Genomic DNA, 17287 nt, shown 5'->3' on the forward strand with positions numbered 1-17287 from the left:
GGGCTCCGGCGATCCTTCCGCCTCAGCCTTCCAAGTAGCCGGAATTACAGGCATGCGCTACCACGCCTGGCTGATTTTTTTTTTTTGATTTATTGTAGAGATGAGGTCTCGCTGCCCAGGCGGGTTTCGAACCCGCGGGCTCAGGCAGTCCACTCACCTCAGCCTCCCAAAGGCGCGGGATTACAGGCTGAGTCACCGAGCCCGGCTTTTTTTTTTTTTTTTTTAAAGTGTATCTTCATTCTAGCCAGGTCTTGGAAAATGATGCAGTATTACTTGATACTGTAGATCTGACGTCCAAGGAAAGGGTTAACAGTGGTGGAAAGTGTGAAGACTGCTCATAAGGACATTTAAATTTTGAACTTGCCAGTGTGGCACATAATGCCTGTAATCCCAGCATTTTGGGAGACTGAGGCAGGAGGATCACTTGAGGCCAGGAGTTTGAGACCATCCTGAGCAACGCAGTGAGACCCTATCTCTAGAAAACAGTAAAAAACTTAGCTGGCTGTGGTTGTATGCACCTGCAGTCCCAGCTACTCCAGAGGCTGAGGTGGGAGGATTGCATGAGCCCAGGAGTTCGAGGTTCCAGTGGACTATGATTGCACCACTGTACTCCAGCCTAAGCAACAGCGTGAGCCTGTATTAAAAAAAATAGATTTTTGAATTTGAGGCACTGTATCTAGGATATGAAAGAACCTTGACTAAAAATATAGTTGTTAAAGTCATTATGGAAATAATGCATATCCTAATCCCATATCTTTAAATGCAGTATCATTTGTCAAGGCAGTATACTTTTATTAATCTCATTAAATCTCCATCAGTTGTTTCTCTCTAGCAAAGAGAGCTCTAAGAGGAAAAGTAAATTAACCCTTTTATTCTAAGAGATACACTGAACATATTGTTTCCCAAACCTTTTTCTTTACATTCCAGTGACTTCATTTAAAAATTAAACTGTATTCAATTACAGAGATAACAAAGTTGATATACTTATTTTTCAGGGATTTTATAATTGATGGCTTGTCTGTAGAGAGAAATCACGTTCTTGTTAGAATAAATCTTACCGGTGGGCCATCAGAAAGGATTTTACCTCCAAGGATGCTAGAGAAGGTAAGTGAGGTAAAGAAAAGGGGACACTGTTTTTTGACACATTTTGAAGCGAGGTGGCCAGCGCAGGTGACACTAAACAACATTACCTCTCAAGTGTCTACATCACAGAGTTGAACTTCTGTTACTTGGAAAACTTTAGGATGTAAATAAGAACTTTCAAACTAGAATCATATACTTGATGGCAAGGGGTCGTGAGGGCTGGTTTGTGTAGCAGAGTAGGGTATTATTTTATTGAAAAGTTATCATTCTTTCTGTACGTCAGTATTTTACTTTCAATGTCTTTCTCTTTTGTGATATCTAATTTTTATTGTTAGATGACATATGACTTCTGTATTTCATTGACACTACCTCACCTGCTATGATATGCATAGTATGAGTCATGGAGTTTTTTAAGTTTTTGTTGTTATTAAGAACATTCTTGCTCTGTCACTTAGCAGAAGATGAGATAAATGATTGACAGCACAAGAAAACATTTTGTGGAAGAAAATACAGGTTTCTTCTGGAGATCACAGTTTTCTTTCATGAAAAAATTAGTATGGCCAATATTATCGGTTATAGTCACTAGAACAAGTTAATTATATCTATAACACAAGTTGCACTCTGTTCTAATTATTGTGCGTTGAAATTTTGAAGTGTAACATCAACTAGTTTTTTTTTTTAAGTTGAGCCTCAGTCTCTAGAATGTATGAGAAAAAAGCCAATTTAAATTAATGCTAGCTGGGCTCGGCGGCTCAGCCTGTAATCCTGCGCCTTTGGGAGGCTGAGGTGAGTGAATTGCCTGAGCCCGCAGGTTCAAGACCCGCCTGGGCAGTGAGACCTCATCTCTACAATAAATCAAAAAAAAAAAAAATCAACCGGGCGTGGTAGCGCATGCCTTAATTCCAGCTACTTGGAAAGCTGAGGCGGAAGGATCGCCGGAGCCCAGCAGGTCGAGGCTGCGGTGGCCGGGAGTGGCCACTGCACTCCAGTCTGGGTGACAGAGTGAGACTCCAACTAAACAATAAATAAATAAATAAATAAAATAAATAAATTAATTAATGCTATTTCAGGTACTTTAAAATTCGACATTATTTTAAACCACTTCCTGAAGTTATCTGCCTTCTTTATTTTTTAGGGTGATGATCCATATCCTTGGCCAATGTTTTCATCATATCCTTTACCAAAATGCTACCTGTTAGAGGTTACAAGAAGTGCTCATATAAAGCAAGGTAAAGTATTTGCTGTCAGATACCCTTTGATTGTTAATGCTTTCGTTACAATTTGAAATAAAAACGGCATTAGAGGAGATCAGTATTGGTTTTCTTTCATCAGACGTGCATGGATGCATTTATACCCATTTCTTTGTAATGTTTGGTTTTTCTCACATTTCTGACCCAACGGGTGTAATCCTGTGCTGCATAGCAACCTTTCAGTTAACAGCAAACCACATAAATAAAGGTGGGCCCCTGCAGTTAAAATTCTGTGCTTTTCTGTGTTTAGATACACAAATACTTATCACTGTGTTACAGTGGCCTGCAATATTTAGTTCCTTGACATGCTGTAGAGGTTTCTAGCCTAGGAGCAGCAGGCTATGCCATGTAGCCTGGGTGTACAGCAGGCTGTTCCGTCAAGGTCTGTGTACGTGCACTCCATGGTGTTTGCACAGGGACAGAACTGCCCAGTGATGCTTTTCTCAGAGTGTATCCTTATCCTTATCGTTGTGACACACAACTGTATTTGAGGCCAAATAATTCTTATTTCTTGTGGCTGAAACGTAATGAATCTGTCCAGCGGCAAAAGTTGCTTGGTTAAAAAAAGGAGGTAATGGCTTTTGATTTGTTGAATTAATTCTAGATATGTGGAACTTTGGTTTGTTCAGCAAAGTAATATTTTTCCATAACTGCTGTGTGCCAGAGACTTGAAGTACAGTGAAAATTATGGTACTCACTTTTGCTGAGGCATGAACTTTCAAAGCATGGGTTCAAGTTGTTCAAAAAGTATATGGCAGGAGCTAGGCGCTAAAGAGACAGACGTGCCACCTGCTAGGATAGTACATAAGCAGGACACTCACCCTTCCAAGGAAAATTATGTATAAAATGAAGCATGAAGTGTAAGTGTGTATCTTCTGCTCGATAGAGCATTTTCAGCAGAAGAAACAGCAGGGGGCCGGAAGAAGCAAGAGCTATTCTGAGTACTTTGTGTAGCTGAATTTCTGAGGTTTCGAATGCGGGAGAAGCAGTGAGACTAACACGTAAGCCGTGCCCAACCCTAAAGACCCACGGAGCACGCGCTCGGTTGTTTAGGTTTTACCCCAAGAGCGTTGACAATTCAAACTGTTTCAGGCTAGAGAATTCTAAGATGAAAGATGAAGACACAGACCGCTTATGAATTTGATGTGTTGATTCTTATGTCAGTGTGTTCTCCTATGTGATACCATCCAACTTGCAACGAAAAAAGATAGTATGTGTAACTCGTTTCACTTTCTTTTCATGCAATTTAAAGATTTTGCCTTTGTGCTTCCTTCTTGTGTGACCTTATCTACTCCTTTCAGAGATGTGGGAGTGTTAGTAAGCGTCTTCCAAGAAGGGACCCCTGAGATAATATCATTTTGAAATCTTTTTCTTTCTTTTACTTTTTTTTTTTTAATTTTGAAGAGACAGAGGCTTGCTGTGTTGCCCAACTCCAAGCTGGTCCTGAACTCCTGGGCTCAAACAGTCCTCCCCGTCAGCCTCCCAAAGTGCTGGGATTGCAGGCGTGAGCCACTGCACCTGGCCTTGTTGGACTTTTTTCATCTGACTCATAGACATCTTTTAATGAACTCAGATCATTCTAAAGCGTGAACTCTCATGCTTTTCTGTCTTAGTTTCAGTGTTTTCATCAGAATCTTTATCTTGTCATTCTTGTTTCATGCTTCACCATTTGCTCATCCATTCATTTACCGAACGTATGTTTCCTGAGTGCGTGTTTTCAGGTGCTTCAGAAGGCATTGGAGATAAGAGGATACATTCGGTGAGGTGCATCTTCGCTCTGTGCATCTAGCCTTTTCCTGGTCTTTCTTTCTTGGTATGATGTAATATTGTTATCTTTGTTACATTTTACGTGAAAATAATTCTTTATTAGTTTTTTGAATAGCTGGTTCATTATCAATTTTATTATGTGACTGCCATCTTTGGATAATTTGTTTCTTCAAAATACTTTGTAAACTAAACCAGGGAGATGGAAATCAACACATGACTAAATGAACATTCCCTGAGAAGAAAAAAATTGTATCATCAGTTCCTAGAAATCAGTGCTCAGAGCAGTATAATTTTACTTCCTGCTCTACCTTTATAAAATATTTAGAAGAGGGAATAATAATGACTTCTCTGTATAGCCCAGAGGATAGCTGCAGATGACTGACCTCAGGTGGGCATGTAATGCTGCCAGGCAGCCATATGGTATCCCCCTAGGTTACTTTCCTGTTTCCTGAATTACTGTTTTCAAAATTTCTCACTCCTCAAACCCTTCTCTCCATCTCCATCCTTCCTTTAGTTAGTGGTCATGTTTTGTACTTTACTGGTGATATAGGAAGAATGAAGAACTTCCAAGTGCTCCTGATTCATACCAACCCCCTAATTGCATCTGTGGCCGTTGAGGCTTTCTTTTCTTGCCTTGACTGAACTGCCACTGCTACTTGCAAAGGGTAGTGTCTCCATTTGTGTGCCATATTCCAACCTGCTTCTTCTTCTCAAAGATACTGCTTTTCCCCCTCCTTTTTCTTCTCTTTCTTTCTTTTTTGTTCCCTTGCCTACACTGTGATTTTGGCTGGGACAGCCCCTGTGATTGCACGAGCCAGTTCTTTGAGTCCATCTCCTTCAGGTACACATGATCTGATTTCTTGGAGGAGCCTGACTAGCAGGCACAGCACAATCAGATGGAAGCCATCCGTTCTCACATCAGTCTTCAACTAGCATTGCCTCACTTTGGATCTTGCCTACCCAGCTTTGTTTTTCTTTCAAACCTATACATTTCATTTTCTCTCTAGCTACAGCCTCCATACCAGTCTGTTTTACTTCTTCTAACTTTGTGCATCTATGTTTTGGCCTCACTGGAGCATACAGTCATTGAATATCATTTTTCACCCAACTTATGCAAACCATGAACCTCTTCTGATTGTTCTTGAACCCTACCCAGCTGGATCACCTTTACCAGGGACTTCTATGCTGTTACCGCTAATCTCCTGGGAGAAACTGATTTTTACCACTGTAATTTTTAATAATTCATTTTAAAATGACAAATGAGAATTATATATATTTATTTGTATAACATGTTTAAAAATATGTGTACATTGTGGAATGACTGAATCAAGCTACTATGTGCGTTATTTCATGTACTTACTTTTTGTGACATTTTCCAGAACATTTAAAATTACTCTCAGTGATTTTCAAATAAATAATAAATTGCTGTTACTACGGTCATCCTGTGGTACACTAGATCTCTTGAACTTATTTCTCCTGTCTAACTGAAATTTTGTGTTCTTTGGCCGACATCTGTCCTAACACCCTACCTTCTAGCTTCTGGTAACCGCTGTCTGCATTTGCTTCTCTGAGTTCAGATTTTTCAAATTCAACATAAGTGAAATCATGTGACATTTGTCTTTTTATGTCTTGCTTATTTTACTTGACATAATGACCTCTAGTTCATCCGTGTTGTTGCAAATGCCAGGATTTCTCTCTTTTTTAAGGCTGAACTCCTTCTTATTGTTGGATTTTTGGGGGGAGCAGGGGAATCTCTATCTGATATTCTCCATACATCAGTAGACATGCTGCTTATTCTTTTAAACTTAAAATATTTTGTTTTGAACCCACTTTCCTTTCACTGCAGTCCTTTTTCTGTCCTTCCTTTTACTGCAGAATTCCTTAGAGGAATTGTCTGGTTATTTCAGTTATTTTTTCCCTTCTCTCTTGAATCCACTTGCAAGCTGATTAGGCTCACAGCCCAGGTCCACCAGCCTTCAATCCACTGGTCAGATCTCAGTTCTCATCATACCAGACTTAACGGTATTACTTGACATAGTTGAACCTGTGCCCTTTTTGGAAACAGTTTCATCAGCTGGCTTCTAGAAAACAACACTTGCTTGGTTTCCTCCCTGCATTCCTGGAAAATTCTTTTGTCTTCTTTTTTGAATCTTTAACATCTCCAATCTTTAAACTTTGGAGTGCCCCAGGCTCAACTGTCTTCTTTTTTTCTAGCTATGTTACTATGAGGATCTTGTCTATTCTCATGACTGAAACACTATTACATGTACTGCTGGCTCTCTTATCTTTGCCTCGGATCATTATCTTATGCATCTCTGTCTACTTGACATCTCTGCTAGGAAGTTTAATAAGTGTTTCAAATTTAACATGTCTCAGCTCATCTTTTGATTCTACCCCCAAATCTGTCCTTTGGCATGTTCTCCCTTCTCAGAAATGACCCCTTTGTGTGCCCAGTTCTTCGGGCTGGAAACCCAAAGGCATTCCTGCACTCCCCTCTGTCTTCATTCCTCGTATCCCATCCATTGGCAGATACTGATGAATCTACATATCTAAACTAGCACCTCTTTCATCTCTCACTTGCTGCAGTATCCTGCCAAGTGTCTAGTCGGTTCTAACAGAGAAGTCAGAAGGATGCTGTTGAACCATGAGTTAGAGCATCCTACTTTACTCATTGATATTCTTCAGTGACTTCCCTGTGGCTTGTAAGAGCCAACGTTTATGACATCCTTCCTGGCATGTGGGAGGATGGTACGCTTGGAAACCTTATTTTATTACTTATTTTCTCACCCTCCTGGAGAGGAACTTTTATCGTTTTTCTGTTTGTCCCTAAAACATGGTGTTTGAATAAGACATTACTCTCCATTTAAGGCAAGTATCTGATACTTGCTCCTAATAAGAGAGAGCCTGACATTACCATGGTTCTTGCTAAAGAGGAGAGAATGAGCTAGGCAGCAGTGGGGAGCCTAAGAGGAGCTATTACAGAGGGTTAGCTCATTCATGATGGCTGGTTTCTTGCTGATCAGGAACATGTCCCGCTTTCCCTTGTACCTGAGAGAGTCTAGTGATGGGCGTGTCTTTGAACTCAAAGAAAAAGCCAGATGCATTTCTTTCAGGTATAAGGCTAAATCGAAAGTAATGTGTCTACTTAAACGCAGTGAAATAAAAATAAGCATGACTAATGCACTTTTAAAATACCATTCTTAAGTTAGTAATACTTTAGGACACAAACTTGTTTTAACAGCAAGAGTCATATACTCTCCATTCTGCTTTTTGAATTCAGAAGTAATGATTCACCTATTCTGATAGGTATTATTTTCGTCATCATTTGTCCTGCAGCATTTTGAGATATTGTTTTATTGTGGGGGAAGAAAATCACGTCAGAGTGTGCACATGGTGGCATCCTCCTCATTTCTCCCGCTTCTAGATTTATCCTGCTGGCTGCGGTTAGCATCTTGTTGTCTGTTACATTGTTTCTCGTGAGCTCATGGGCATCAGTGCTAGTTGCTCGAGGGTTCATCTTCATCTGTGAATAGGGATCTTGGGACGTGGTCTGGTTCGTTTTCTTTGTGAGCAGTTTTAGGGTCATCACCTTAAAATGTAAGTGGCCCTTTCAAGGCTACTGATTTGTATTTTCTTTGTGTGTGTATATATGCACATACATATGTATATGTGTACACACATGTATATATGTGTATATATATAGACTTGCATGTATAAGAGCATATGTATAGATCCTCAAACAATTACTCCTCCATGTAGTGTAAATTATTTCTACTTCGACTGTCATTACTCTGTTACCTGAGTGTTCAGATAAGTAGGGTAAAATGCCCTAGTGTAACTCACATTGCTACCTCTGCAGAAGACGAGAGAGGCAGAGAATAGGGCAAAGGAGAGTTGTACTGTGGTCAGCATGTCAGAGTTGATACTGGTGCATAATGCCTTTCCTGTGTTACTCGAAAGAGGAGAGTGATTTTTTTAGTCGTTTCTTGCATGTTTCTAAGGCTACCGATAAGACCAAGCAAGAAGGCACCTGATGACCACTTATATACCTAATCTGGAATTGTACCCCACATCTTCACAATATAAAAATGAGTAAGTTAAAAGAATAAGAGTAGCCAGAGTGCAGCACTGACTCACAGGGTCACTGGCAGCCAGAACACTTGGCATTGATTGCCTTTCTCTGATTTTAGAAATTCACACGGTGACTTCTCGAGAGCCTCACATGTAGTTCTAGTAACCAAATGCAAGGGAACTTCTGAGTGCTCCATGGAACTCCACAATTGTCACTCTTTACAGTACGTCCCTCCTGTGGCCCTTCCTGAAGGTCACCTCCTTGGGGCTTTCTAAGTAGACTAAGTGACAGCTAGGGTGAGCCACCTGTGCACCCAAGTGTGTTATTTCTCATTCTCTTTCATCTCCCTCCGTCTCATGTCTTTTCTGTTTCTGTAGTTACTATCCTACGTATTCTACATCAACCATACAGATTTTTTTTTCACTTTTCTACAACAGTTTTATTGAGATGTAATTAACATATCATAAAATTCACCCATTTAAGGGCACAATTCAGTGTTTTTTAGTATATCCACTGATGATGTGTAACCATTGTTTTAGGACATTTTCATCACCTCAAAAAGAAACCTGTGCCCTCTCCTCTCTCCTCCCCTCACCCATCCCTAAGCCATCACTGATCTACTTTTTGCCTCTCGAGACTTCTCTAGCCTGGACTTCCATGTGAATGGAGTCGCATAACAGATGGTTTTTTGAGACTGGCTTCATTCGCTTAACGTGATGTTTTCAAGGTTCATCCATGTTATAGTGTGTATTGCTACCTTCATTCCTTGTTATGACTGAAGGATAATCCATTGTATGGATGTACCATAATCTGTTCATGCATTTACCTTCTAACTAGGCAATTGGGTTGTTTCTACCTTTTATCTGTTATGAGTAATGCTGCTGTAAACGTTCACACACAAATTTTTATGTGAGCATATGTTTTCACTTCTCTTCGGTATATGCCTAGGAGTGGAATTGCTGGATTCTGTGGTATTCTGTGTTTAATCATTTGAGAAACTTCCACAAATGTTTCCTAAAGCAGCTGTTCAGTTTTACACTTCCACCAGCAACAAAAGGACTTCCAATTTCTCCTTGTCATCACTAGTACTTGTTGTGATCTGATTTTTTATCTAGCCACTCTTGTGGATACGATATGGTATCTCATTGTGATTTTTATTTGTATTTTTTAGATGACTAATGATGTTGAGCATTTTTCATGTGCTTATTGGCCATTTGATATCTTCCTTGAAGACTTGACCATTCAGATTCTTTGTCCATTTTTACATTGAGTAATTTATCTTCTTATTGTTGACTTGTAAGTGTGCCTTATATATTCTAGATATAAGTTTCTTATGAGACATATAACTTGCAAACTTTTTTTATTTCTTAAAATGCACTAAGTTTGTGCCTCTGAGCCTTCGTTCTTAATTTCCCTTTTCCTAGAGGACTGATTCAATCCTACTCTCGCCATGGGTGCATCCTTCTAACCCTTTTGAGTTGTCAAATTTCACTTCTTCAGAGACAGTATCTTCATTTTATCTGAAATATATTTCTTCCTTTGCTTCTCTCTCTCTCTCTCTCTCTCTGGACCCTTGTCTATTTCTTTTAACAGCACTTACACCTTATGATGAGTTTATATATTTATTTATTTACTATCTGCTACTCTAAAATGTAACCTACACGTGAATGGACAGATGTATCAAAATTGGATTTCTTCTCCCTTTATTTTTCCCATCATAAAACTCTCTTGTGCTCTGTCACTGGATATTGGAAATTTTTTAGGCTAATCTAAAGTAAATTTAGGAATTCTTTACATATATATATTTGGTCCCCTCCCCCACCTTGGAGAGGCTAACCTCTTTCTTTCTCTCTCTCTTGCTCACTGATTTACTTTAAATAAACTGTATTTTCTAATAAAATTTTTTTTTTTTTTTTTTTTTTTTGGGTAGGGATGAGGTTTTGCTATGTCACCTAAGCTGGTCTTGAACTTCTAGGCATGAGCAGTCCTCCTGCCTCAGCTTCCCAGAGAGCTGGGGGTTATAGGCATGAGCTGTTGTGCTCAGCCTAAAGTTAGGAATTCTTACTCATAACCTCTGATCTGACTCGTTTTTCGAGAGCATGCATAGCTTTGCAGTTGGGAAGCTTCTTGAGCTAGACTTCTGTATATATTATTCATGAGGTAGACACCTTTATTATAGTTATTTTATCATTTACAAAATGGTACTTCACTTTTTATGGCACATAAAAGGTGTTCATTGTTAGCATTACATCCCATTTTTTCACAATTGAAAAAATAACCAAAAAATGCACAGCTTTTTATTCCGTGATTACCTCAAATTTAGTCTTTTATAGCTTCAGTATCTTACTTTATTGCTTCCTCCATCCCATTTCTGCTTATCTGATAGGAAATTGATTTTCTGCCTGGCAAAACATTCTCTATCAAATGCTATATAAAAGGGTAACTTCTATGATGACCATCATTCATTTCAATGGAATACATCAAATAACGTTAAAATCTTTATAGTCAAATTGTTCAGCTATTTTTAGTCAAATATTTTTAGATGCCATTATTCTTATATGAGAAAACAGATCATTTTCAAATTCATAAAATGTAAGATGTAAATAAATCCCTCTATCGTGACTTTTTTGGGGGGTGGTGCTCAACATGAATTAATGTTTGTCACTACAAATTAAATGGAACAAAGGAGGGGACTGCCACACAAAACTCAAGCAGATTCTAGTTAGAACCTGTTGCACACAGCTTGTAAATTTTCAGCTCTGAATGAATTCAGTATAAAAGATGGCTTGAATCAGCAGGTTCTATGAATTAATCAAATGTCTGTGAGAACCATATTATGTTCTTAGGTAAGGACCGTGAATCTAAGCCACTATGTTACAACTAAATTATTTGCATAGCTTTGGCACGTTATACAAGTAGTGCAAGTAAAAACATAAACCTCTGCAAATGTTAATGTATTAATATGTCAAGGAATGGAAAAGGCTTTAATAGGTATTATATAAAGTTTGATTTTATAGTTAAGAGTTCAGGACTGTTGGTAGAACACTTAGATAATTATTACAATTGTTGTGGTCAGTAATGAAATGAATTCTAATAATAAATAGAATTTCTAAATTAGAGATGAAGCTGAAGAACAAGACTGCGATATTCTGTGTCTCTGGATTTATAGTGTTCAGTGAATGAGTAACAAAGTTCATGGGTTTTATAGTTATAGTTTTAGAAGGACAGCATATTTCATAACAACAGCTCATGACCACCTCTTTGTCTCAGTTTTGAAGACATGCTGATGTATTCTTAAATTATTCACATTGAAAACTGTTGAGATTTAGCTTTTTAAACTACAGACACATGTTATTCTGTCACTTCAGTAATATCCTCAATTTATAAAAATTTTCATTAATCATAGTGATTTTGTTAAATGCGTTTTTATTTTTTAATTTTTTAAAATTTAGAGATGTGAGGTACAATTCAGGATTAGGTATACAAGTGGTCATCGTACAGGAAAAGTTTGAGCCTCCCTTTGGTTCCCACTTTGCCTGGTTTGAGATCAGGTATGCTTATTGATGTTGTAGCCCTCCGTTTTCCCCGATCCCAGCAGTATCCTGCTACTGACAGTCCCTTTCTTACAGTATTATGGTAGCTGTTCAGGGTCTGCTTAAGAGTGAGAACATGCAGTACTCTGTTCTGTTTCTGTGATAGATCACTGAGTATGATAGACTCTAAATCCATCCAAGTTGCTGGATGTCCATATGTTTTTTCTTCTTTATGACTGCGTAATATTTCATTGTGTATATGTACCACATTTTTTTATTCAGTCTAGTTTCAATGGGCAGCACATCTCTTGATGGTTTATTTTGCTTTGCAGAAGCTATTCAGTTTTATGAGTTTACCCTTGTCTATCTTATCTCTTATGGGCACTTGGGGTTTTGATCAGGAATTGGTTGCCAGTTCCAATTTCCATAAGGGTGTCTCCTACATCTTCTAAGGTTCTTACAGTTTGGGGTTTTACGTTTAGGTCTGGATCTATTTAGAGTTGATTTTTGTGTATGGTCATAGGTAAGAGTCCTGTTTCAATCTTCTGCATGTGGTCAACCAGTTTTCCAGCACCATTTACTGAATAGATTCTCCTCTTTCCATTGGATATTAGTAGAGGCTTTATCGAAGATGAGTTGATTTAGAAATTGAGGTTTTGCTTCCAGAATATCTGTCCTCTTCCTTTGGTCCGCATGCCTATTGTTGTACCAATGTCAGGCTATTTTGATTAATGTAGATTTATAGTAAATTTTGAAGTCTGGAAGTGTGATATTTCCTACTTTGTTTCTTTTGCTAGGGATTATTTTTGCTATTTGTGGTCATTTATGTCTCGATATGAATTTTTGTATTTTCATTTCCAGGTCTGAGAAGAATGATGTTGGTAATTTAATAGGTATTGCATTGAATCTGTAGATTGCTTTGGGTAGGATGGACATCTTTAAATGTGGATTCTTCCTATCCATGGGCATGGAATATTTTCCCATTTGTTTGTGTCTTCTTGGATTTATTTGAGCAGTGTTTTGTAGTTTTCATTGTAAAGGTCTTTCACTTCTCTGGCTAGGAAGATGCTGAGGTATTTCATTTGTGTGTATGTGTGTGTGTGTGTGTGTGTGTATGCACGTGCGCACGCATGTGTGTGTCTATTGTAAATGGGATTTTGCTTTTTATTTGGTTCTCCGCTTGCTTGTTGGTGTAAAAGAATGCAAACTGTCTTTTATACATTTATTTTGTATCCCAAGACTTTGCCAAAGTCCTTTATCCATGAAAGTAGATTTTTGACAGATTCTTCTGGATTTTTGAAGTATATGATCATATTGTCAGCAAAGAGGGATAATTTAACTTCCTCTTTTCCTATTTGGCTACTCCTGATTTCCTTCTCTTATCTAATTGATCTAGCTAGGACTTCCAGCCCAATGTTGAACAAGAGGACTGAGAGTGGGCAATTTTGTTTTGTTCTGTTTTTCAGGGAAAATGTTTTCAGTTTCTGTTCATTTAGCAATATGCTAGCTATGGGTTTATCATAGATTGAGCTTACTATTTTGAGGAATTTTCCTTCTATGCCTAGGTGTTTGAGGATTTCTATCAAGAAGGGATACTAGATTTTATCAAAAGCTTTTTCTGCATCTAATGATACAATCATGTGTTTCTTGCTTTTACATCTGTTGATGTATTTAATTACAGTTGTAGTCTTGCGAATGTTGAGCCAGCCCTGCATCTTTGGGATGAAGCCTGCTTGGTCTTGGTGGATGATATTTGAGATGTGTTGTTGGATCCGATTTACTAGAATCTTGTTGAGAATTTTTACATTCGTTAGGGATATCGGCTCATAGTTCTCCTTTTTTGTTGCATCTTTACCTGGTTTGGGCATCAGTATGATATATACTTTGTAAAACAATTTGAGGAGAATTGAGTCTTTCTCAATTGCCTGGAATACTTTCAGTAGGATTGGTATCAGCTTTTCCTTTTACGTTTTGTAGAATTCTGCTAAAAAAACTGTCTAGTTCAGAACTTTTTTATAGGTAGTTTTCGTATGACAGAGTCAATTTCCTGGGTTGTTATTGGTCTATTTAGTGTCTCAGTGTCTTCTTGTTTCAACCTTGGGAGTTTGTATGATGTCAGAAAGTCCTCTGTTTCATTTAGGTTATCAACTTTGTTTCCATACAGGTGTGCGAAGTAATCTCTGATAATGTTTTGTATTTCTCTGGGAGTCAGTTGTGGTTTGATTTTTTTGCATTTCTGATGGTGTACATTTGGGCTTTTTCTTTCTTTTTCTTGGTCATTCTGGCTAGGGGTCCATCAATATTGTTAATTCTTTCAAAGAACCAGCTTTTTATTTTGTTGATATTTTTGTTTTCTATGTCCTGTATTTGGGCTTTTACTTTGATGATCTGGATTTTTCTGCCAAAGGTAGGGTTTTGATGGTCTTGTCTTTCCAACTCCGTTAGGTTATTTATTAGGCTGTTAACTTGTGATCTTTCCATTTTCTTGATGTGTGTTTGTAGAGGTATAATTCCCCTCTTAGAACTGTTTTCATGCCATCACAGAGGTTTTGGTAAGATGTTTCTTCATTTTTCATTTGTTTCCAGGACTATTTAAATTGATTTCAGTGTTGACACCATAATCATTCAGCATCATACTATTTCGTGTCCATGTCTATCAGTTTTGAGGGGATTTTGTTGGTGTCAATATTTATTTTTATTCTACTGTGGTCGTCTGAGAAGGTGCATGGCAGTATTTCAATCTTATGGAATTTGTTAATGGTCGATTTATGGCCGAAGATGTGATTGAGCTTGGAGTATGTTCCAGGTGGAAGTAAACAGAATATATATTCTGTGGTTTTGGGTAGAATATTTTGTTGGTATGTATTAAGTCCATTTGGTCAAGCATCAAGTTGAGGTTCTGGATCTCTTTGCTGATTTTCTGCCTCGATTATATATCTAGCATTTTTAATGGAATATTTAAATCCCCAGGTATAATAGTGTTAGAGTCAATATTTTTTTTAGTTTATATAGTAGTTGGTTTATAAATGCTGGTGCTCTGTGTTGGGTGCATATATATTTAAGATGGATATTTCTTGTTGATGGTTGAACCTTTTATCATTATGTAGTGTCCTTTCGTATCTTCTAAAATGTTTGATAGCTTAAAGATTGTTTTGTCTTATATTAAGATCGCAACTCTTGCCTTCTTTTGTGATGCATTTTGTGGTGCCTGGAAGTGGTTTTTGATCCTCTAACTTTGAGTCTGTGTGTGTCCCTCATGGTGAGTTGAATTTCCTGGATGCAGCAAATTATTGGGTCTTGGTTTTTTTATCCACTTTGCCATTCTGTGTCTTTTCAGTGGTGCATTTAGTTTATTCACATTGAGGCTGATTATGGATATGTGCTTGTTTGTCCCCATCATGAGGGTCTTATAAAGTTTTCTTTGTTTTCTTTTATATTTTGTGTTGTTTTATTTTCTTTTATCTTATTTGTGTGTTTTCAAGTTCGCTGTTGCGATGTATTCTGTGTTAATTCTGTGTTCTGCTTTTCTATGGGGAATTTTTTTTTTTTTTCTTTCTTCTGTGTGTAATACCTTTGTAAATATTTGTAGAACTGGTCTGGAAGCTGCATAATCTCTTAGCAATTGGATGTCTGGGAAAGATTTTAATTCTCCATCATTGATGAAGCTGAGCTTGGCTGAGTAGGAAATTCTTATTTGAAATTGTTTATTTTTGAAGACTTTGAATATTGGACTCTAGTCCCTTCTGACTTGTAGTGTTTCTGTTGGTAGGTCTGTTGTTATTCTGATTGCTTTTACCTGGTAGGTAGTCTGACCTTTCTCTTGCTGCCATTAGGATTTTTTCTTTTGTACCTAGTTTACGTAGGCAAGTTACTATGTGTCTATGGGTTGGTCTTCTCATTTGATGTCTTGCAGGTATTCTTTGTATGTGTTGTGTTTAGTTGTCACATCTCTGGTGAGATTGGGAAAGTTTTCTTGCATAACCTCCTGGTATACTTCTCCAAGGTGTTCTCCATTCCCCTTTCTTCTTCTGGGATGCCAGTCAGGCAAACGTTTGGCCTTTTGATACAAATGCACATCTCTTGGAGGCTTTGTTCTTTCTTTCTAAACTGTCTATGTTTTCTATGGGTCAGGTTAATTCCACGTTTTGATCTTCAAGCTCTGAGATTCTTCTGCTTGATTAATTCTGCTTTCAATGCTTGTCATCTTGTTATTTATTTTCTGGGTGAATTTTTTTTATGGCCCAAATCTCTTTTACACATTCTTTCAGTGTTGTATTTTGTCTTTCTTGAGTCTTATTCACTCTTTCCATCCATTCCCTAATCCTTATTGTATTCTGGAGCCAGTTGTTGGTGACTTCTGTTGTTTGGACTCTGAGATCTGATTTTTTCAGGCATTTTCTCTTTGTAACACTGGGAATTACCTGTGTTCTGCCATTGATTTTTTTCCTCATTATGACAGATCTCGTTCTTTTCTCTTTAGTTCCATTACTCAGTAGCAGTGAGAGAGGATTTCACTTTGATGTTTGCTCAGCCCTGTTTTCTTCCCCGATCAGGGCTCTGGATTTGACAGCTTTGCTGTCACTTGTATTTTTGAGAGTCGAATAAACTGGAGGATGGGGAGCTAGGATTCCAAAACTACTTCCAAATCACAATGTTCACTGACTGTGGTATGGGGTCCCTGAAACCCACTCCCCACCACCACACTTTATAAATGATGCAATGGGTACATGTTGTATACCCTTGAGTGCAAGATACAGTAAGAGCAATGAGCAGAGCAGAGAAACGTAGAATGAAATAGACAGACAAAAATTTTAAAAAATGAATAAAAACAGAACAAAAAAAGCAGAAACCAATGCAAGCAACAGTTGATCAGACACACACACACACACACCCCAAAACAATCTGGAATAAGAACAAAGAAAAACAAAACAAGCAACAATCACAAAAAACCCCAGGAAAACCACACACACACACACACACACACACACACACACACACACACGTGTCCAACATAACATGAAAAGACAAGAAAGAGAAAGGAAACAAAAAAGAAAAATGAAAGAAGGAAAATTAAAATGGTATTTAAATTGAACCCTCATACCTATATTCACACACACATTAAACTAAAACATAAAAGCCAAAACAAGCCACCAAAAAAAACCCCAAAAAACTGAGTGATGAACATTCAATCATTTGTGTATGCATATAAACAGAAAACAAAAAACAAAGGAGAAAAAACCAAAAAAATAAAAAGTGGAGGAATTCAGATCAAACCCTCACATACACATTCATGCACAAAGGAAAAATATAAAAAAATTTAAAACCCTGGCCAACCAACAGACAGACCAAAAATAAAAATAAAAAAAAAAAATCCTGCCTCTCGGGCAGGTTCTGTAATTGTTCCTCCCAGCTTCTGTCTCCTGGGAGCCTCTGCCTCGTGGCCAGTCGCCCCAGGGAAGGAGGAGGGAGCGGTGGGGTGGCGGGGGCTTCCGCGCTCTCTTCTCATTCGCCTGTGGTCAGGGCACCCCTTCCCGCGGTCGTCTCTCCCCGGGTGCTGGCGGGCGGGCGGGTGCTGGCGGGCG

The 17287-nt window shown here is 38.2% G+C and overlaps 1 protein-coding gene across 1 annotated transcript in view; it reads left to right on the plus strand.

The window, feature by feature from the left end:
• TBC1D32 (TBC1 domain family member 32) overlaps positions 1 to 17287 on the plus strand; it is a 246584-nt gene that overhangs the window by 153842 nt on the left and 75455 nt on the right. The window contains exons 22-23 of the mRNA XM_021710784.1: positions 996 to 1104; positions 2219 to 2312. Coding sequence (XP_021566459.1) covers positions 996 to 1104; positions 2219 to 2312 — 203 coding nt within the window. The remainder of the gene's footprint in view (positions 1 to 995; positions 1105 to 2218; positions 2313 to 17287) is intronic.

Source organism: Carlito syrichta, unplaced genomic scaffold, assembly GCF_000164805.1.
Source record: "Carlito syrichta isolate Samal-C Ts95f unplaced genomic scaffold, Tarsius_syrichta-2.0.1 Scaffold301536, whole genome shotgun sequence".
NCBI classification, from domain to species: Eukaryota; Metazoa; Chordata; class Mammalia; order Primates; family Tarsiidae; genus Carlito; species Carlito syrichta.